Source organism: Ochotona princeps, chromosome 11, assembly GCF_030435755.1.
Source record: "Ochotona princeps isolate mOchPri1 chromosome 11, mOchPri1.hap1, whole genome shotgun sequence".
In the NCBI taxonomy this organism is placed as follows: domain Eukaryota; kingdom Metazoa; phylum Chordata; class Mammalia; order Lagomorpha; family Ochotonidae; genus Ochotona; species Ochotona princeps.
In genome coordinates, this window is record NC_080842.1 from 19,642,676 (window position 1) to 19,665,733 (window position 23,058).

The following is a 23,058-nucleotide window of genomic DNA, read 5'->3' on the forward strand; positions in this document are numbered from 1 at the left end:
CTTGTGTTTTTTGTATCTCAGCATCCTCCCTACTTTCTAGCTCCTTGAATAGTTTAGGTTATTATTGCTTACTTATTATTACTTAGTAAGACTTACTAACCATCACTGCTTTCCACTCAAGGTATAAGTTAAACTGCCAGATTCTGTGTTAAAGTTAGAAGTATCATCAGTATGTTCTAGCATTTAATATGTGTTTTAACATTACAGTTTTACAACTCTGAGTAAAGTGTTTTTCAAATTTTCTCTTACAGTATAGCTGAAATACAGAAAGATGTGGAATACAGATTGCCATTCACTGTAAATAACCTGACAATTAACATTAATATGTGAGTAGACTTATATCCTGCTTTTTCATGTACTATGATTTAAGTTCCTTATTTTGTCTTGTTGTTATTAGAAATGAGCTATAAAATTATTTTAAATGAAAAGTTATATAAATAGCATGTAACTTAATAAAAATTTTGTAAGACATACTTTATATTACTGTGAAAAGAAGAAATGTTTTAATAAAGTATGCATCCCGTATCAGAGCTGCCTGGCTGCAGCTCTGAACTCGAGCTTTCTACTAATACAGCCCCTGGGTGGTAGTGGTGATGGCTCAGCTGCTTAGGGTCCTGCCAGTCACGTGGATGATCTAGATTGAGGTCCCGGCTCCTGGCCTCAGCTATCGGGGCGTTTGAGGATAAAGTTCTGTCTCTCACCTCTTTTTTCTCTGAAATAATTTTTTAAAATCCTTGGAACTGTAATTGTTTTTATTAATCACTACCACAGTCAGCTATAAGTAGGCTGAAAACTAACGTGGACATGTGAAAGGATCCTATATGGGAAGCCTGTAAAGATAGATCGTACCTTATTTCATCAGTACTACATCAACAAAAAGTTCAAGGTTGGATTTGTCCGTTGATTTTTTAAAATGTATAAATTTATTTTATTTGAGTTAGAGGAAGATAAAGGCCTTATTTTTGCTACTTGACTCCCCAAATACCTTGGAACCCCCGGAGCTCAATCCAGGTTTTGTGTGTGAGTAATAGGTGTCCACAGACTTGAACCAAACATGATCTGTTGTCGCTGAGATTGTGCCTTAAGGAGGAAGCTGGAATTAGGCACATGCCAGGGCTAAAACCAAAGCAATCTGAAAGGCGATTCTGGTGTCACAAGTGGGTTTTTTTTTTTTTTTTTTTTTAGTTTTATTACTTTTCAATTAATTATTTTATTTCATGATCATGGTTCCATAGGCATAGGGATTCCCCCATCACCACCACCAACCCCACTGTTTTCTTCCGTATTATTACGGTAGTATTGTCCTTCAACAACATTCACAAATCCAACATCCTGCTATTTAGTGCATTATAGCACTGTAGGTATAGACAATAGTAAAAAGTCTAGTATCCAACTGTCAAAGTATATTTAGCAGTTTCATTAGGAGTCCTCCTTTTATTTGGAAATAGAGGTGCCTACTGTAATGTATCTTCACTTCTCCATTACAGTCCATCTATGAGACTATACATATATGTATGTTTACCTGTGTGTCTATTTATCTTGCACTTTGCATGGAGGTTACCTTATGTCAGAACATGTGATGTTTTTCCTTTTGGAATTGGCTTATTTCACTGAGCATAGTATCTCTAGTTGGATCGCTTTGTTGCAAATGGTAGAATTTCATTCTTTTTTTTTTTTTTTTTAATGGCTGAGTGGTAGTCCATGGAGTAGATGTACCACAGTTTCTTTATCCATTTTTTTGAAGGGTATTTGGGTTGTTTTCATGTCTTCACTATTGTGGATTGAGTTGTTTTAAATATAGCAGTGCAGGTCACTTTTTCATATGCAGCTTTCACTTCCTTTGGATATATTCCCAGCAGTGGGATATCTGGGTCCTATGTTAGTTCAGTTTCTTTTTCTTACCTAACAGCTCTAGCAAGGAATTATACTATATTGAATAGCAATAATGAAAGTGGACATCCTTGTCTAGTTCCAGATCTTAGTGGAAAACTTCCAATTTTTCCCCATTTAATATTGGTGTAGAATGTTCCTTCTCTGCCTGTCTTATTTTAGGTTTTTTAGTATGAAACAGATTTCATCAAATACCTTCTTGGTATCTATTGAGATGATTATATGGTTTTTGTTTTTCAATTTGTTGATGTGGTATTGTCACATTTATTTGCATATGTTAAAATATCCCTGCATGCCAGGGATAAATCCCACCTGGTCCAATTAAATGATCTGTCTAATAAATTCCAGGATTATATTTGCTAATGTTTATGTCATCCTTGATGACATAAAAATCCTTATGTTCATCAAGGATATCAAGCCATGGCTTTTGGTTTTGTTTTGTTTTTGTTTTCTGTTGTATGTCTATCGTGCTTTGGTATTAAGATGATATTGACTGCATAAAGTTTGGAAGGATTGCCTCCATTTCTATGGTTTTGAATAGCTTGTGGGGATTTGGGGTAAATTCTTCTTGAGATGATTGATAGAATTCAGAAGTGCAGCTATCCAGTCCTGGCCTTTTTTGTTGTTGGGAGGGATTTAATTGCTGATTCAATCTCAGTCCTGGTTATCGGTCTATTCAGATTTTAATTACTTAATGATTCAATTCTGATAAATTGTGTATGTCCAAAAATCTGTCCATTTCTTCTAGGTCTTCTAATTTATTGGTATATAATTGCTTGTAATAAATAGTTCCTCATTATTCTATGCATGTCTGAGGTATGTTGTTTTTATTTTTGATTCTATTGATTCATCTTTGATTCTGTTGATTCATCTCTTCTGCCTCCTTTTTATGAGCATTTGGGATAGTGGAGAATCTATTTTGTTGCTTTTCTCAAAGAACCAACTCTGATTCATTGTTCTTATGTATTGTTCTTTTGATCTCTATTTGCTTTATTTCCACTCTTATTTTGGTTATTTTTTTTTTTCTGGTAATCCTGGAATTATTTTGTTGTTTTTTTTCTAGTGCCTTCAGTCATATGGTTAGACCATTTGTGTGTTGTCTTTTCTAAAAGTTTCTTGACATGGGCAGTAATTGCAGTAAATTTTCCTCTTAGCACTGCCTTGGTTGTGTCCCACAAGTTTTGATATGATGTGTTGAAGCTTTCATTCGTTTCAAGCAGTTTTTAAAATATTAGCAATATGTTTTTCAGTCTCCAGGTATTTGCATATCGTTTGAGGTATTTTGACATGTTTGTCTCCAGTTTTGCTGCATAATGATCTGGGAGGATGCATGGGATGATTCAGTTTTTTAAAACTTGCTGAGGCTTGTTTTGTGGCCTGAAATGTGATAAATCCCAGAGAGACTTGTGTGTAATGATGAAAAAAAGTGTACTCTGTGTCTGTGAGATGAAAGGTTCTGTAGATATCGATAAGTCTTTTTGCTCTAGTGTCTGGGTAAGCTCTCTTGTTTCTGTGTTTCTGTCTCATTGATCTGTCTATTGATGTTAGTGGAGGGTGTTAAAGTCCACACAGTTATTGTCTTTGAGTCTATTCTCCCTTTAAGTCCATTACTATTTGTTTCACATAGTTAGATACCCTGGCTTTTGATGTGCATGTATTTGTTATGGTGATTTCTTCTTGCTGAATGGATCCCTTGATCATTATGTAGTGTCCTTCTTCATCTCTTTTAATGCTCTTCATGTAAAAACCTATATTATCTGATATATGAATGGCTGCACCAGCTGGTTTTTTTTGTTTTGTTTTGTTCTGGTTTTGTTTGTTTCTATTAGCCTGGAATATCTTTTTCGATTCTTTCAGTTTCTGTATATCTCTGTTAGTGAGATGTGTCTCATAGGCAACAGACAGATGGGTCCAGATTTTTTTTTGTTTGTTTTTGATCCAGTCTGCTAATCTGTATACTTGTGTGATCTGTATGATGAATTTAAGGTATCATACAGGGTTAATATCGACAAGTAATGATTTGGTTGTCATTTTAGCAATGGGTTTCTCATTGGTTGGTTTAGGTTTCTTTTGTCATTTTATTGAAATGTTCTCCATGCTTGCCTTTGGATTCAAATGGTGCTATTCTTTTTCTTTGTTTGTAGCATAACTTTAAGCAACACTTGTTGCTGGCATACAGGAAGTCTTTGTGCTTTTGTTTGCTTTGGAAATACCTTATTTCATTTTCAAAGACAAAGATAAGCTTTGCTGGGCAAATTACTCTGAAATATATCACTCCATTCTCTTCTGGCCTGTAGGGTTTCCTCAGAGAGGTCAATTGTGAATCTGAATGGGGTTCCTGTATAAATTAATTGACTTTTCCCACATGCATATTGCAATATCTTTTTTTTTTTTTTTTAACGTTCAACTGAAGAGTGCTTGCTTATGATGTGTCATGGCCAGGATTGCTTTTGGTCAGCTCTTTTCATAGTCCTGTACCCATCCTGTTTTTTTTTTTTTTGGGTGTGTGTGTGTGTGTGTTTATAATTCTTCATGTGAGAAAAGTTCTCATTTACTATTTTACTGAATATATCTTTTAACCCATCTTTCCATGCCTTCAGGAACTTCTTGTAATTCTCATATTTGGCCTTTTGGTAGTGTACCTTAATCCTTGGATGCTTTTCTTAATTTTATTCAACTCTTGCAGTTAGTTTTTTGACTGTTTCAGCACTATTGAAGTTCTTCCAAATCTGATATTCTTTCTACTGCCTCATTCTGTCATTTAGGCTTTCCACTGAATTTTTAATATGCTGTGATATAGTCTTAATTTCTAATAATTCAGTTTGATTTTGTTCCTGTGTTGCTAATTCCTGTGTCATATATTCCTTAAATTACTTGATTTCTGTATGTGTTTCTTGGTGTTTTTGAGTAACTTTATAGCAGTTTCTAAAAATTCTGTAGCAGTTCCTCAATGTCTTCCTCATTTAACTCTGAGATTGATACGTTGTCTTTATCTCCATTATGGGGGAGCTGTCAGTTACCTCAGTCATTGTGCCTGTGCCTTTTCTTTGGTTATTGCAACTCTGATTAACAGATTCTTCTTGGGGCCAATTTCTGAGTTGTGCCCAATTCTTTATGCTATCACTTGCTCCACTGCCTCCAGCAAATGTCAGTCCCAGACTCCTGTGCTACACTTCTGCCTCTGTCACTGTCTGCATTCATGGCTCTGGGTCTTCACTCGCTATTCCCTGTGATTCTGTGTTGTGACCACACCTTTTCTGCTCAGCCTTCCTCCTGCTGCTGATCCCAGCAGTGCCCAGTTTTTAGGAGATACAAGCTGTAACTTTGTCACAGGGCAGTTATTGGTCCCTGTTGCATTGATTTTTTTTCTCTCTCCTTGCCGGAACCTGCTGGCGATTAGATCTGGGGATAACCCAGACCTATTTTAGATGGAGTGCTAGGGTTGCCAAGTAAACATTATTTTGCTAATGGGACCAGTGTAATATGTTGAGATGGAAGTAAGTTCTCCACTGGCTCAGTGCTTGCACAACTTGCTGGTGTACCCCCAAGGGATTTCCACAAAATTCAGAATGGTACCCAATGTGGCACTAGTAAGGATCTGCGATGTGAAATCCACCCTGTTCCCAAACTCATCCTCTAGGCCTGTACCACTCTGCTCTGCTCATAATCATTAAAACAAAAACGAAAACAAAAAACACCGAGACCCACAGTTTGGTGGCTGGGTTTGTGGTGAACACCTCCCGAATTTGCGGTGAACTCTGCTTCCTGCTTGACTGCTAGTGGAGCTCTGATCGCCACTGGAGTACCTGGTCACTGCAGCACTGCTCCACTGTCTGCTGCTTCCCCATGATCTCGGGTCTCTAGGCATCACTCTGCCATCAGTCTGTCTTGTTTCCTGGGATTGCACCTTCTCTGCTTCTCTTTAGCTAATTGCTCTCTGACTGTTATAATCTGTCCTCGCCTTATTCTGCCATCTTGCTCTCCTTAACATTTGATTTTTAAAAACAAATAAAATAAAAATAGAGAAAGAGCAAGAGAAATCTCTCACTTGCTGGTTATTCTCCAAATGGTTGTAACTGCCAGGGCAGGGCCTGGCTGAAGCCAGGAACTCCATTTAGGTTTCTTACCATGTACTTGGATATTTACATTGCCCTTCCTGGTGCATTAGCCGGAAGCTAGCTAGATTGGGCTGGGGATTCCAACCTGTTCTCCAATATGGGATGCTGATGTTGGAAGCAGTGGTTTTGCTTTGCCACAGTGGTGGTCCTCTACATGAGCTTTTAGAATCCTCACAACAGTCCTGCAAACTAGGGCAAATGATAGACATGATAAGTATATTGGAGTCAAGATATAAACCCACATTGGTTGGACTCCAAAGGCCATTTGATAGCTTTTCTTTGAAGCTAGTGTGGAATTTTTCACCTATATAATAAGTACAGTAATTTAAAATTTTTGAAAAGCTATTTACTCACTTGAAAAACCAACAAAGATTGATTTCTCTTATTTCAGGTTCATTTTCCAAAATCTCACATTAGCCAGGGCCAGGCCAAACCAAAGCCAGAAACCAGGAAATCAGTCTTGGTTTCCCACATGGGTGACAGGGACCAAACTACTTGAGCTGTCAACTGCTGCCTCCCAGAATGTACAATAGCAGGAAGCTGAAATTGGGAATAAAGCCAACACTTGAACCCAAGCACAGTGATGTGGAATGTTTACATCTCAAATGGTATCTTGACTGTTGGGCCAAGTAAATCACCTGTAAAGAACACCCACTGCCTAGACAGGGCTAAGTAGGACAGGTACAGTTCTATAACAAGTAGATTTCTGAGACATTGAGGGAATATGAAGTTTAAGGGAAAGTATTTTGAATTTTAGAGATTCGGAAAACAGCACCCATATCCTGTATACTCCCATTCTTAAGAAAAATTCACTGACTAATCTTATTTTTTATAAAGATACGTTTATTTTATCTGAAAGAATTACTGAGTGAAAGAGAGGCATTTTCCATCTGCTGGTACACTTCCCAAATAGCTACCTTAACCAAAGTTGGGCCAGTCCGAATCCAGGAGTGTCTTCTGGGTCTCCACTGTGGTTGCAGGGGCCATCCTTCTCTGCTTTTCCAGATCATTAGCAAGGAGCTGGATCAGAGGTGGCGTAGCTGGGACACAAACTGGCACTCATATGGGATGTTGGTACCACCCTGTACTGCCTCACTAAAGCTAATTTTATATTAGTTCAAAAATGGTTAAATTTTTTACTTTTTTAATATTGAAAATTTTCTTTACTTGAAACAATTGTGATTAGCCCGAGTGTTGGGAGATGTAATTTAATTGAGACATTTAGAGGGGAGCCATATATGGAACCAAGAAATTATGGCAACCACACTATTTCAGTCCTAGAACTTTCTGTTGCCTGCTTTACTTTTGGGAAAAAGTAATAGTGCAATGATTTCTGGCAGCATTTCAAAAGTAGATAAGACAGAAGATTACATTGCTAGATGTTGTAATTCCATAACCAGACAGGGTCAGTAGAGCTCAGTGGGTCCAGTGCCTTATAGAGATTGTGAATAGCTTGGTATATCATGTTTGGAAACAATTGACAATGCGTCAAATATTCCGTAGCTCATAATGTTCATATATTCCACACAAAAAATATTTTTCTGTGTTGGAATACTATGTAAGTAAAATGCTAGGTCTTAGGTTTTTAGTTGACAACCACAAAAGAGAAATTAATCATTTATCTGTGTACGATTATACAACTGTGCTTTTAACTTAAAGATCATGATGATAGAATTTAACATTTGTTGTATTTGTTGTTCATCTGTTCCATCCTTACCAGATTACTTCCTCCACAGTTTCCTCAGGAAAAACCGGTGATCAGTGTTTATCCACCCATAAGACATCACTTAATGGATAAACAAGGAATATATGTTACCTCTCCATTAGTGAACAATGTACGTATTTCAAAGTGATCTAACAAGTACACTGTTTTTCGTTGAAATATTTTAAAAATCTGGAATTCATTTAAAATTTCATTTTTCAAATTAGTATAATTTGTTCATATATAACAGTAATGTGTTTATATAAGATTCTGCCTTAAAATTCTTGGGAAAAAGTATAATTAGCCAATCTAAAGGACTGTAACTTCAGTGTACCTGTGAATCTTCAGATTACTGTAATTAGTGAAATATTGAGATAGCTGTTGTTGATTAAATAAATGGGTTTTTAACCTGTGGTGATTTATGATACTGATTTTGTAAACTTTTAAAATGTGCATTTAAATTTAAAATGTGCACTTTTAGTTGACAATACACCACATCCTTTTTTTCTCTTGACTTGAAAAAATTATTTTTTTCTTTCAGAGATTTGTTTGATTTTTTTTTAATTTGAAAGGCAGAGTTAAAGATAGGAGAGACAAAAAGGTCTTTCCTCTCCCCTTTTGCTCCACAAATGGCTACAGTGACTGGAGCTGAGCTGATCCAAACCCACTCCCAAGTAGGTACATGGGCTCACTGACTTGAGTCATACTCTACTGCTTTCCCAGGCCATAAACACGGAACAGGGTTGGAATTGGAGCAGCTGGTACATGACTCAGTGCTCATATGACAGAAGCTTAGCCCACTATGCGATGACATTGGCCTCAGGGTAAAATTTATACTGAAATTATGTTAATGAGACTTTATAATCTGTGTCTGAATATAATGTGGTGATCATGTTTTATTCTTGCTTTCAGTTTACAATGCACTCAGATCTTGGAAAAATTATTCAGAGTTTGTTGGATGAGTTTTGGAAGAATCCTCCAGTTTTAGCTCCTACTTCAACAGCATTTCCATAGTGAGTATATTAATAATAAATTTTTTGCATATACATCCTAATTTATCATAGTAATGAATATATAGAAGATCATCCTCTTATTTCCACTCTCCTACTGTCACACAAATATGTGTATACTTTTCAACAACTATGCTGTCCTTTTCAATTGTTTTTTCTAGTATGCTCCCATCTTTCCAAGTAATGTGAATATTCTGCTCTTCGTTCTTTCATTTTGGATACTATTAACCTGCTATTATAATTGATGAGGATTTTAGCTTTTACAAAGCTTTCTTTTTCCCCTTATCTTATTGGTGAAATGACATTGTGACTTTTGCAGAAGTCCATATTAATCTAATTGTTGTCCATTTTGAACTAACTGTATCATGATTATATGTTTCTTTTTTTCTGGAATTAATAGCCTGAGTTTCCCATTGTTTTTGTGTTCTTAGAACCTCTTAGCTTTCCACATGTTCCTAAGTTTCCTGATTTTCTTAAATTGGTACAGAGCTTTTATAGTTCCAAAAAACATCTTTTTTTTTTAAGATTTATTTTTATTGGAAAGATTTACAGAAAGAAGGAGAGGAGAGGTCTTCCATCCTCTGACTCCTCAAGTAGAGGAGCTCAGCCAATCCCAAGCCAGGAGCCAGGAGCTTCTTCTGGGTCTCCCACGTGGGTGCAAGGTTCCAAGGCTTTGGGCCGTCGTCTTCTGCTTTCCCAGGCCACAAGCAGGGAGCTGGATGGGAAGTAGAGCAGCCAGGACAGGAACCAGCGCCGGTATGGGATCATGGCGCATTTAAGGCCAGGACTTTAGCCACTAGGCTACTGTGCTGGCCCCCCCAAAAAATATCTTTTAAGCCCCCCAACCCCCGAGTACCAATCAAGTGATCTCTGGGTTCCTTTTTAAATTCTGCAGACAGTGCTCCATGTTTTCTTCCCGTCTGAGATGCTCTGACTGCTGCACAGCTCTCATCTTTGAACTTTTCCTGGAAACCCCTTTGCTCCTTTCTTTTATTGTATTCTCCATGTTTGGATTTTTTTTTTCTTTCTGAGTGTATTCACTTGTATCTTATTGCCTTCCAGTACTATGCTGAATGGAGGTATGTCTTACTTACTAAGAATGAACATCAGTTTTTTCCCTAAGCTTGGCAATGTAATAATGACATTTCTTTTTGGTTAGAGATCAGTGAAAGTTGCTTGTTTTATTTTTTTGTATTAGCTGAAATGACTTTAAGTTTGAGGGGGTGAATAATCTGAAGAGTCACTTAATTCTCAGGTCTGACAGATACTGTTAGCTAAATTCTGAGATCTTAGTGGAAGCTATCAGCTAATATATCTGGCTGTGGCCTATGAATGGCCTGGCTCCTCACAGTGTATTTTTTTTTAACATTTTATTATTATTATTATCATTTTATGATACACTTCCATAGGCTCCTGGGATTTCCCTTATCTCAGTCCCAATCCCCCCCACCCCACCTAGTTCCTCTATATCATTACTAAAGTATAGTTCTTCATACATAGTCATGTGTCCATCATTGCGGGCATGGACAATGGCAGAGAGTCCAGCATCCTATTGTCAAGATATAGTGAACAGTTTCATTGTAAGTCCATCTTTATCTGGAAGTAGAAATGCATACTGCATTGTATCCTCACATCTGGATGTTAGTCTCTGTTTCACAGCTACTGTACATCCCTTCAAATGAAAAGTCATAATAGAAAATCAACAATAGAAAGAAAAATAGAAATTTACAATGCCATGAAGTTAAATGACATGTTACTAGATATGACAGTCTCTATTACACAGCTGCTATATATCCCCTTAAATGAAAAGCCACATAAACAAAATCAACATCAGGAAGAAAACTATATTGCATGGGTTTTGATGTTTTCGGTTAGTTTCATCTCGTCAAAACACTTTCTTCTGATTAAATCATTCAGTAACTCATAGATCATAGAGTAGCATCATTTTCTTCAAGAAGGTTCTTTTTTTTTTAAACTATTTTTTTTTAAAAGATTTATTCATTTTATTACAGCCAGATATACACAGAGGAGGAGAGACAGAGAGGAAGATCTTCCGTCCGATGATTCACCCCCCAAGTGAGCCGCAACGGCCGATGTGCGCCGATCTGAAGCCGGAAACCTGGAACCTCTTTCGGGTCTCCCACGTGGGTGCAGTGTCCCAATGCATTGGGCCGTCCTCAACTGCTTTCCCAGGCCACAAGCAGGGAGCTGGTTGGGAAGTGGAGCTGCCGGGATTAGAACCGGCGCCCATATGGGATTCCAGGGCTTTCAAGGCGAGGACTTTAGCTGCTAGGCCACGCCGCCGGGCCCTCAAGAAGGTTCTTGATTTTCATTTCTTCAGCTACACGTTAGTCATTTAGTAGCATGTTATTTAACTCACAGTGTATTTTGTTGAGGTCTGAGGGCAGATATCCCCAGAATAAGAACCAGCCATCCAAGGGGAAGAAATACTAATTGCTTTTGTATATCTAGTCCTGGATATTAGTGAGCATTTTTCCTTTGCTTTCCTTTCCTTTTTCCTTTCATTATTTTTACTGGGAAGGGAGATTTACAGAGAGAAGGATCTTCCATTGGCTGGTTCACTCCTCAAGTGGCTACATTGGCTAGAGCTGAGTCGATTCGAAGCCAGGAGATTCTTCCAAAACTCCCACATGGGTGCAGGTCCTAAGGCTTTGGGCCGTCCTCTACTGTTTTCCCAGGCCACAAGCAGGGAAAGATGGAAAGTGGAGCCTCTACGTCATGAACCCAAGCCAATTTGGGATCCCTGTACTTGCAATAGGAGGATTAGCTAGTGAGCCATTGTGCCAGACCATTCAGCATCTACTGCATTATATTTACAATGGAAGTTACAAGGTCACATCCAGATTTGTCAAGGAAATAGACCACATGTCCCCATGGGCTGACACAATTCAAGAATCCTGTGACACTGGATTCAGTCTTGTGTTTAGTTTGTATTTGGTTGAGGTGTAAGTGAAGCTGATCAGTTACATTCCTGAAGAATAGTTCTTTATCTGAAGACAACTGAGTTAAGAGACAGGGTGGCTCCCCTCATAACCCATCATGCAATAGGATAGCTATTATGGACCATTTTTCTTAAAATGGTAGAAGAGAAAAAGCACACAGGGCAACTGGTCCATAGCAATTTTGAAATTTAGCTAGATCAATATTTCTTTGAGTAAGGCAGAGTCTTACTTGATGGAAGTGATTCTTTGAGGGATCATTCTGGGATCTTGGTTCTATTTTCTTTTTATAAAATGTAGATGTTATTGATGGATATATAGTTTTTTCTGCTGACTTCCATTATGTGTAAGTAGAAGGGTCCGTAGGCCTCTTTTCATTTGGTATGGTTTTGGTTCTTTTTAGATCAGTGATATAGTTCCTATAAAACGTTTGTGGTTTTCATGTAAGTCTGTTTTTTCATTCATTTTATTAAACCAAAGCAGTACCCACAGGAACTGTTGGCCTTCCATGAGACCACTATGGGAGTACACTTGTAACAGTCTGAGAAGGCCTTTTTTTCTTCCTGGACTGTTCTCTGAGTTACAGCATTGATTTGTTTAGCAGTGTCAAAAATCTAGATTACTCTGGTTTTGAACTTTGACTTCTAAGATGCTGCTTATTTTAATAATTAGGAGAATATGGGAGTGAAAGACATTTTGAAACCCAAGAAGTCTTATATTGTGTATTTAACATTGCTTTACCTTATTTCTGCCTTCTTTATTTTGCTACTTTCAGTTAGAAGTCAAGTCTTTAACACTGTCTAGAAATCTTGACTTGCTTATCCTCTAGATTTTGTTTTTCCACATTGTTGCAAGCAGCAGTGTTAGTAAACTTTCTGGTGTTGCAGTGACCAACTCATCCAGGGCCCTTGGGTTCCAACTAATGTGCTCTTTAGTCTTACATATTATAAAGATTGTTTTCCTCTGCTTGGTCTCAATACCTCTCTGAAATTTTAGAGTTTTTTTTGTTGTTGTTATTTTGTTTTGTTTTTTTGTTATAGGACCATTCTATTTTATCAAATCAGTTCTTATTAGTATAAGCTGGATAACAAATTACCAACAAAATTATGGATAAAGCATGAATACATTTATTTTGCTCATTAGTTTGAAGTTCTGAGAGTTCATATATGTTCGTGCAGCATCAGCCGGCTCCTCACACAGGCTGGAATATGCAGAGTGGCCTGTGTGTCTGTTTCTTATGCTTCCTTTCAGCATGATGGCTAAGTTCCAAGGGTAAGAACCCTAAGGAGCAAATAGTAAAAAGTCATATGGCTTTATGTATTTCAGCTACTAAAATCATTCAGCATCTCTTCCACAGTATGTCTGTTGAAACTATTACAAAGTTTTGACCAGATTAAAGCAGAGAAAACAAATATTTACTTGTTGACTTGGAAGGCAAGGTTACAGAGAATGTCAGATAGAGATCTTCCATCTGCTTCACTCCTCAAATCGCTACAGTGGCAGGACTGGAGCCTGGAGCACTGTCTCCGTTTGTCATGTGAATGGCATGGGCTGAAGTACTTGGGCTATTTTTGCTCCTTTCCCAAGTGCGTTTAGCAGAGAACTGAGTCACAAGTAAGCAGCCTGGACTCAAACTGATACTCACATGGATTGCAGGCATTGTAGGTAACCCACTGTACCATAGTCCAGCTCCAGGTTTTCTCCTGTTGATACCAAGAGCATACAGTATCAGAAATATTAATTTGGCCATTTATAGAAAAAACAACAGTATGCCCAAAATGCTCAGAAGATAAAGTTTGGAGACTTGTTTTGTTATTACTGTCCACAGTCTAGGGTAAAGTAGTTTTTCACTCTGAAAATTGAAGACATTGCTATGTTGTCTGTCTATGTGGCTACCACTATTGCTAAGATATTCGATGCCATGTTTCTTTCTGATCCTTTGTAACTTAAAATTATCTGGGATTTCTGAAATTTGATGATGATACAACTTATCTTCAGTGTGCTTGGGTATTTAGGGGCAAGCCTTTTCAATCTAGAGATTCATGTCTTCATTTTCAGTAAAGTTTTTTTTTTTTCAATTTCCTTCCTACCTTTGTTTTCTTTCTTTATAAAACTCCTTGAAATGTGACATTGCAGATGTTAGAGTTACCTGAATTTGTATAGTTCCTGTTTATATTTCCTCTTCACAGAATAATTCTTGGCTTTATTTCCTACTCCTATTTCATTCCGAAGAACATTTTCTTGTTCAGAAGTCAAGCTGCATCATTGACACTGCTTACACATCTCATTGCTGGCTCTTCTGGCTGTTAGCTTTCATAGTCCTTGCTCTCCCTCCCTCATCTTTAACCTACTACCCCGAGTTTTAATTTAATTTTTTCAATGGGACTTTTATTTGCTTAAAATTCAAAAAGCACAAAAGCATGTAAAGTTAAAAGTTCTCCCTATCTTTTTTCCTTGCAACTTTTTTCCTCTCTGGTATTAGAGGTGTGTGTGTGTAAGTCCTGAGATATTTTATGTATATATAAGGAAGTATGCATATGCGATATTTTATTCTCCTCTTTACAGAAGTGGTGTCATTGTTCCCCTGATAGTATGCTTTGGAGACTTTTCCATGGTATATGAGACACTTCTTCATTGCTCCTTATGACCACAGTGTGCTCATTTTATGGATGTACTATAACTTATTGAATAGCACTCCTATTGCTGAATTTTCCTTCTTCAGTGTCCCCAGTGCTGCTCTCAGTGTTTTACACAGTGTGTATATTTGTTGGATAAATTCTAATTTTTTTGTTTTGACAAGTACCACAAAGTTGCCTTCAGCTTCTACTCCTTTATATTGTACCTGTTTCCACATACCTTTGATTGAGGTACTATCAGAAATGGATCCTTTGTCAGTGGATAGAAAATGACATGTTAGTATAATTTTAGGTGTACTTACCTTACTACCAGTGCAGCTGTTTTTGCTTTATAGATTTTTTTTTTCTTTTTTGTGACCTGTACTGTCCTACCCTTTACGTGGTTATTGAGTTTTTAGTCTTGTATCAATTTACAACAATTTCTTATATTTTTGAGTAATTATCCCTGTTATATGTTTCAGGTCTTTTACTAAATTTGTGTTATGAAAGACTTTGTCATGTAGTCAGTTTTTGATGTTGTACTAGATTTTGTCATCATTTTTTCCATTGAATTCCAAATTTGGATCATAGAAAGTTCTGTCCCATTCTAAGGTTGCATTTTCCCAATGCTTTACTTCTTAAAATTTTCAGGATGTTTAAGTCTTTCTTGTATTGGATTTTATCTGCCTCATGATTTTTGAATGGAATTCTCACATTACTTTTTATTTTCCACAGAAAAGCCTGTATTTTTACTTAATTACCAAATTCATGCTTTAGCAGGGAGCCTTACATAGTTCCATCAATCTGCCTGTCCATTCATCAATACAATATGTAGGTTTTATTATTGAAGTTTAATAATCTGTTTTGCTATATGCTAGGGTCAGTATTATTTGCTCTCTGTTTTCATGTGTTCTGTTTTTCTGATTTCTTTTTCTGTATAAATTTAGATGTCATTAAACATATTTCAAATTGTATAACAAATGTGACCTTCAGGCAAAATTTCCTACTCAAATGGATTTCTATCATTAAATAAATGATTTATCATCATTTTTTAATGTGAAAGGCAGATTTTTACAGAAAGAGAAGAACACAGAGAGGTATTCCATCTGCCGGTTCACTTGCCAAGTTGCCATGATGGCCAAATTTGAGCTGACCCAAAGCTGGGAGCCAGGAGCTTCTTCCTACCTTGCCTCGGGAATGGAGGGCCTAAGGCCTCAGACCATCCTCAGCTGCTTCCCAGTCCATACGCAGAAAGCTGAGTCAGCAGCAGAGTAGCTGGGATATGAATCAGCTCCCAAATGGAATGCCAGTCCTTGCAGGTGGAGGATTAGCATCTATGCCACTGTGCCAACCCTACTCCCTTATTTAATCTATGTTTGGAAAGTTAAATATAAAGTGAAACATTTTAATAATTCTTATTATTGAAAAAGTAGCCGAAAGTTCTTTATCCTTTGCATGATAGTGACTGGCTCGTATTAACTTACTGTATCCAATACAAATGTCGGTATTTGGATGATTCTCTAAGTTTAGGATTAAAATACCTTAATGTGAGCCAGTCTGAATATTTGTAAAGAGGTACAAAAGTTTAAATAGATATCTACTGCATTATTCTGCGATTAAGTCCAATGCTGTCACTCTTTTTCATATAAAAGCATATATATACACAAATCTTTTTAATATCTTAACATTGTTTAGCAGATCATCTGTGTATTTAGTTTTCCTGTAAAATTGTCTAGAAAAGGGCACAGTACGATGGCTCAGTGGCTAACTCCTCACCTTGAACGCAGTGGAAGACATCCCGTATGGGTGTTGGCTTGTGTCCTGGCTGCTCTGCTTCCCTTTTAGCTCCCTGCCTGTGGCCTGGGAAAGCTGTCGAGGACGGCCCAAAACCTGTACCCATGTGGGAGACCCGGAAGAAGCTCCTGGCTTGGGATCAGCTCAGCTCCAGCCATTGGGGCCTTTTGGGGAGTGAACCAACATATGGAAGATCTTTTTGTCTCGCCTTCTTTCTGTAAATCTACCTTTCCAATAAAAAATCTTTGAAAAAATTGTTAAGACAAACAGTCTTAATATGCAGTCACATTTTTGCCTAATATAGTGCAAACTTTTTTTTTAAGATTTATTTATTTTTATCACAAAGTCAAATATAGAGAGGAGGAGAGACAGAGAGGAAGATCTTCCTCTCTGATTCACTCCTCAGGTGACCGCAATGGCCAGTGCTGTGCCGAAGCTAGGAGCTAGGAGCCAGGAGCCAGGAACGTCCTCCAGGTCTCCCACGTGGGTGCAGGGTCCTAAAGCGTTGGGCCGTCCTTGAGTGCATTCCTAGGCCACAAGCAGGGAGCTGGATGGGAAGTGGAGCTGCCGGGATTAGAACTGGCGCCCATATGGGATCCTGGCGTGTTCAAGGTGAGGACTTTAGCCACTAGGCCACGCCGCCGGGCCCAATATCGTGCAAACTACACAGCAGCTTGCATTAATATGAAGTTTCTGGATTACATGTTTCCATTCTCCATATGAATAAATTGATTGATGCCAGTGAAATGTTTAACACTCAAAACCAAGTGTGTATTCAGTGTTATTCTGAACAGTTGAATTGTATGCTTTCTGAAGTATTAATCTTCCTTTTCATGGGAACCACAATATACTTTTGAGAGGGTTTGTATTGTATTACTTTACGTAATACTTAAGCTCCTTATGTAACTGTAGTAACCACTATCACTTGGTATAAATAATTTCTATCTTTAATGACTGTCACAGGCAGTGTATTGTGGCATAGTGGGTTAAACTGCCACCTGTACACTTACTATGCCTTATTAAAATGCAGTTCTTTTCCCAGACTGCTCTGTTTCCAATCCAGCTACCTGCTGTTGTACCTGGAGTCCAAGTACTTTGGCATGTATGATCAACCTGGGAAATACGGTTGAAGTTCTTGGCTTCTGGTTTCAGCCTAGGCTACCTCAGCTATTGTAGCCACTTGGGAAGTGAACCAATGGATTAACAATCCCTTGTTTGTTTTTCTCTCTGTGTGTCTCTGCCTTTTAAATAAATATTTGACTACAGAACATGATTGTTGTTACTCGGAACAATTCAGGAATAGTTTTACATGTTTCATTTCTAAAAGGTAATGCTGCTTTTTTTCCCTTTAGCCTATACAGTAACCCAAGTGGAATGCCTCCTTACACTTCTCAGGGTTTTCCATGTCTTCCTCCATATCCTCCACAAGAAGCCAACAGGAATATTTCTTTGTCTGTTGCCGACACTGTTTCTTCTTCAACGACAAGTTGCACACCAGCAAAGCCTGCCGCACCTTCTTTTGGCATCCTTTCCGATCTGCCGTTACCTGTTCCTACAGCAGACACTGCTACACCGGTTGGTATCTTCAGTTATCTGTATTTTTTACTCTTGATATTCAATCACAGACATTACAAAATGTCAGTTTTTTGTTTTTAGTTATATATTTCTTTGAGAGAGAAGCAGACAGAGAGATCAGGGGACCAAGGGAGCTAGGTACTGAATCCAGGTTTCCTCCATGGGTGGGCAGGAACCCAACCACTTGAGCCAGCACAGTGACATCCCAGGATCTGCATTGGCAGGTTGCTACAATCAGGAGCCAGAGGCAGAGAGCAAACATAGACACGCTGATACATAGGACTCAGGTATCTTGTCTGATTGGCTAAGCCAGATATTATCCCCACTCTTATGTGTGTTTTTAAATTTTTTATTTGTTTAACATATTTATTTGGAAGGCAGAATAGCCGAAAGAGATCCTTCATCTACTCAGTCACGCCTCGGTTGGTCGCAAAAGCCAGGACCTCCATTCTGATGTTCCAGATGTTTGCAGGAGTCCCAGGACTGTGATCATTGTCAACTGCTTTCCCAGGCACATTAGCAGGGAGCTGGGTGGGAAGTGGAACAGCAAGGGCTCAATTTGGCACCCAAATGGGATGTAGGACTCACTGTACTGTATCACAACACCAGCCCCTGTCTAAACTTGTTTGATAGAAAGCTCTGTCATCCACTGATTGACTCTAAATTCTTGTAACATCCTGGCATGGGCCAAGCTGAAGCTGGGCTGGATCCCCTGTATGGGTGGTAAGAACACAACTACTTGAGCCTTCCCCTCCTCATTGTCATAACACTCGTGGAAAGCTCAACCAGTTGTATATTTTTAACCAGTTCATCCTAATGACATTTTTGTGAAGCTGTCACATAGGGTGTAGGCAAATACATAAAATACAACCATGAGGAGAAGCGGGTCAAATTGTATAGGGTTTACAGCTTCAGTTAACCTGTTGGTTTAAGGAACTTGTATCTTCTTAAGCTAGTAACTTTTACTATGTGGAATGATGCAGGAGACTATTATATGTGCACAAGATATGTAAAGGGATTTTGAATTCTGTAGTGTTAACTGGCCAGTCATCACCCATAGTAATACTGAAATATTATAAAACCTTATGTTAGTCAACATTATTAATCTCAGCGTTTGTAATCATCTAGAGTATAGTGCGTAGTGGACTGTTTTTTCCAGAACTTTTGTAATTGTGCTAATAAAGGCTTTCAGCAAACTGCAGTTGGTTTAACAATTAAAAGAAATGTTCAGAGGTCCCCAAGGATAAAATGTCATATACATTCAAACAGTGGAGACTCAGTTCCTCATTTACCCTAATGCCTGATTTAACTTAGGCTTGTAACAATTCAAACTATTGCCAGATTAAGTTGTTTTAAACTTAACGCCTCTCTCTCAAGAAAAATACCATTTGTATATATCAATGAAATCCACAGATAATTCCCTATACTTGTCATGGATTTATGTAGGTGCTTAAGAGAGAGCTCTGTGTAGGTATACACACAGCCTTCACCAAAAAGGAAAGTAAACAGCAACCCCATATGTGCAAGCACCTAAAAAGATGGCTGAAATTTAATATCATTTAAAATTCTTCTTTAGATAAGCCAAAATGGTTTTGGTTACAAGATGCCAGAAGTCCCTGAAGCATTTCCAGAACTCTCAGAACTAAGGTAAAAACATAGAGAGTAAAGTTAGTTTCTTTGTCTGTTTTATTTATAAGCATAAGTCAGATCATTTTATATCCATATTAAGTAAAAAGACTTTTAAATTTTTCACTATCCTCATACTGTGGGTATCTTAGTGGGAAACTTTTATAAGCCAGTTTTAGGTCCTATAGATTGTATTTTTTGAGTAATTAGTATAGGATTTTTGTAGCTGGCAGAAATGATATACTAGTTATCAGAATAATAGTGTTCTTTCCTGTGGCTTGCAATTTTAAAAACATTTCTCATATTTATTCCTGCTGATTTCAAAATGTGTTTTGACCTATTGTAGATCTTTAAAATGTATATATAGAAAAATAGAATAAGGATATCTTAAAGTAGTTTTGTAAAAAGATTTTATTTATTTAACTTGGAAGAGTTGCAGAGAGAGCTTCTCTCCGTTAGTTCATTCATAACATGGCACGGCAGCTAGATCTGAGCTGAACAGGACCCAGGAATTCTTTTCTAGTCTCCCAGATAACATAGGGGCCCCAGGACGTGAGTCCTCTTCTGTTGCTTTCCCAGTCCATAAGCAGGGATCTGAATCAGGAAAGGGAACAGCCAGGACTTGGACTGGAACCCGTATGGATGCCGGCGCTGCAGGCAGAGGATGAGCCCCCGAGATGCCATGTCAGCACTGAGCCCAGTGTTTACAAAGCCAAAATTCTGTTCACATTTTTGGCAGATACATTTGTAGTAATTAGGATACAGTTATTAAACACTGTTCCTTTAAGATAACCTGTGAGAAGTATGGCCATCAGTTTTGGGAATAAGTGCATCCTTCATAGCCCAAGGAGGATTTATAATACTGATAAGGCTCCTATTAGTAAGATTGTTGAAGAGGTACAAAAATGTTTTTAAAGTTCTTTTTCTGTTTTGGATATATCCAACAGAAGTGTACAACCAGATATCTATGACAAATTTCGTAGTTGGAGTTTTTTTATTTGGCTCAAAATTTAACAGTTTTTAAAATACTTTTTTTGGTTAAAAATAAATGTTTCCAGTGTACTACAGTCATTCCAAAGGATAATGCATATAACTGTTAAGGTTAGAATTCCTATTTTATAAAGGCCATTCCTTTCTTTTTTTCCTCCTTTTCTTGTTACTCTGATTTTTTCTTACAGCCCTATTCAACATGCTCATCATACCCAAAATTTACAAATTATTTAATATTATTTTTTTAATGTTTTAATAATTATTTCTTGACAGTTTGGACCAAGATTCAGTACAAGAAACACCTATTAGATTTGGATAAAGGTCTCTTAAATTTCTTTTGGTCATGAAGTGTTTTTTCCCCCGATGTCGTATACACTCATTCCTAAACAAAATACATTTATATTCATATTTGTATCCATTCATACATATGATTTATTTAAGTATTTGAAAGGCACAGTTAGAGGGAGATAGAGAGAGATCAGTCTTGTATCCATTGGGTCACTCTGCAAATAGCTGCTGCGGCTGCTGCGGCTGGACTGGTCCAAAGCCAGGAGCTGGGAACTTTTTCCAGGCCTCCTTTGTGGATGCAGGGGCTCAAGCACTCGGGCCCTGCTTCACTGCCTTCCCAGGCACATTGGCAGGAGCTGGTGCCTCAGACAGGGGCTTTATCCAGTCCACCACAGTGTCAACCCCAATATGTATTTTATATTTAGTGACGAAATTAGTTATTAGTACAGTAATATTTCTCATATTCTATTTCGGTCCAAACATCCTTATAATACCATTAAGGGTATTTTCTTTTCCATGTTTCTTTTATTTGGCTGGCACTGGGGTCATAATGGTAATTAAACTTTTTTATCAATGCCTACGTTACAATTAATGCAAGGATGACTGATTGCCCTAATTTTTATTGACATTCATTAAGATTTGATCTTGTTGAAGCATCTGAAATTATTGACCGTTTAGTATTAACAGTTGCAAATATGATTTCTTTATTTGTATGATTGGAATTTATTATCCAGAATTCTATACACACTCATCCATGAACATTCTTCTACCCAAACTAGAGTCAACCATGTCTGTAATGGGCGCTTCTTTTCTCAAGTTAACAATACCAGCATTATTACTAAGGTTATAAATTTAAGTTAAGTTTTTTTTCTTTTATCTTTAGTATGTGCCATACAAGTATGTACAGCCAAATGCCATTTTTAATGTCTCTAAATATTTTCTGCATGATTAGTAAAAGAATAAAAAAACCCTTCCAATGCCATCAGTTTGTCCTGAATCTTAGAATGCTTTTCTTTAATTATTTTTATAGGACATAATGTTTTTATCTGATGGCAGAGTCAAAACTAAAAGTTGCATTCAGAAAGGTTTAACTTGGATCAGTATTCCCTCTGCACAATTCTCTTTTTTATGCTTAGATATACACTTTTGGTTTTGAGTTAGGGCTTCATTATTTTTTCTTTTGGTGTGTTAATATACACATATGCTTATACACATATACGTACCTATTATAGAAATAACCATATATCTGTTGAGTATTTAAGCACACAGGTTAAAATTGGGAGATTGTTAATGGGTGCTTGTGCATTCCTTGGTAGTCTTGTAGTAATCTGACATTTTACAGTAGCAAAGACTGTTGACTTTGTGGAGACTTGGGGAATTTCATTGGCTGTGATTTGGCCAAAGCTACCATTAGAATTGGGCATTGACCTGGTATAAAACTGACTAGATACAGCAATCTCCAACATTTTTCCTGAACCAAAATTTTACAGTAACTTCCCTGGTCTATTTCCAATTTTGATTTTTTTTCCCATCAACATATACTGTGTAGAAATAGGAAGAATCTTTTGATAATACCAGCTTGTCTGTGAACATTACTCCTTTGGATTGATTTTGATACTGATACATTATGGTTGGAAGAAATAAAGAACTTGTACTTCACATGTCAATTAGGGTGGTTCTTATAAAAAACATTGAGGAAATAATCTTAATATAATTAAATGAAAGATTTAAAAAATGGTTATTTTACAGATTCTTTGCTGAATAGAAGGAGATATAAGTTTCAACTTTTCCTTTACTCAAATAGAACGTCTTACAGTTAACTTCAGGTCATGGTATAGCTGTGAACCAGAATTGTGATTTTAAAGAATGTTGGTATATTCACTGAATCTGTGTTTCCTTATGTATATCCTGTCAAGAATGCATTATATTTATATTCCATGGTGGTTGATATCCTATGCATTTTTTGCTTTTTAAACATTTTACTAAAATTTAATATTCATATCATGAAATGCGCTTGTTTTTGTGATCAGATCACCTTTATGACTAACACCCAAATTAAGGACAAAATGTTACCAGTACCCCAAGAGTTCTGTTTCCCTTCTCTTCATTTCTAACATGTGAAATGCATGTATATTTTTTATGGTATGGTTTAGTTACACATTTATCACTATAAAGCAAATGACATAACTTTCACAGAATTTTTACCCTCTCTGTATACATTAATAAGTAAGAAAAAATTATCTTTTTAGGTTTGGTTTATTGCATTTAGCATAATGGTCACCAGTTACATCTATTTTGTTGCAAATGTCAGTTCATTTTTATGGATGAGTAGTATTTCATCTTATGTTCATACATTGATTTCTTTATCCACTCATCAGTTGATGGATATCTGAGTTGATTCCATGTCTTTTGTGAATTGATCTTCTCTAAACAAATGATTACAGGTAACTTTCATAAGCTGAATTCATTTCCTTTGGGTATATTCCTAGG

The 23,058-nt window shown here is 37.2% G+C and overlaps 1 protein-coding gene across 3 annotated transcripts in view; it reads left to right on the plus strand.

Annotated features, from left to right (window-relative positions):
• VPS37A (VPS37A subunit of ESCRT-I) overlaps positions 1 to 23,058 on the plus strand; it is a 45,515-nt gene that overhangs the window by 12,593 nt on the left and 9,864 nt on the right. The window contains exons 2-6 of one of the 3 annotated variants that reach the window (XM_058669878.1): positions 252 to 326; positions 7,729 to 7,843; positions 8,623 to 8,723; positions 17,442 to 17,664; positions 19,241 to 19,311. In XM_058669878.1, coding sequence (XP_058525861.1) covers positions 252 to 326; positions 7,729 to 7,843; positions 8,623 to 8,723; positions 17,442 to 17,664; positions 19,241 to 19,311 — 585 coding nt within the window. The remainder of the gene's footprint in view (positions 1 to 251; positions 327 to 7,728; positions 7,844 to 8,622; positions 8,724 to 17,441; positions 17,665 to 19,240; positions 19,312 to 23,058) is intronic. The other 2 variants (XM_058669877.1, XM_058669876.1) reach the window with 2 other exon arrangements.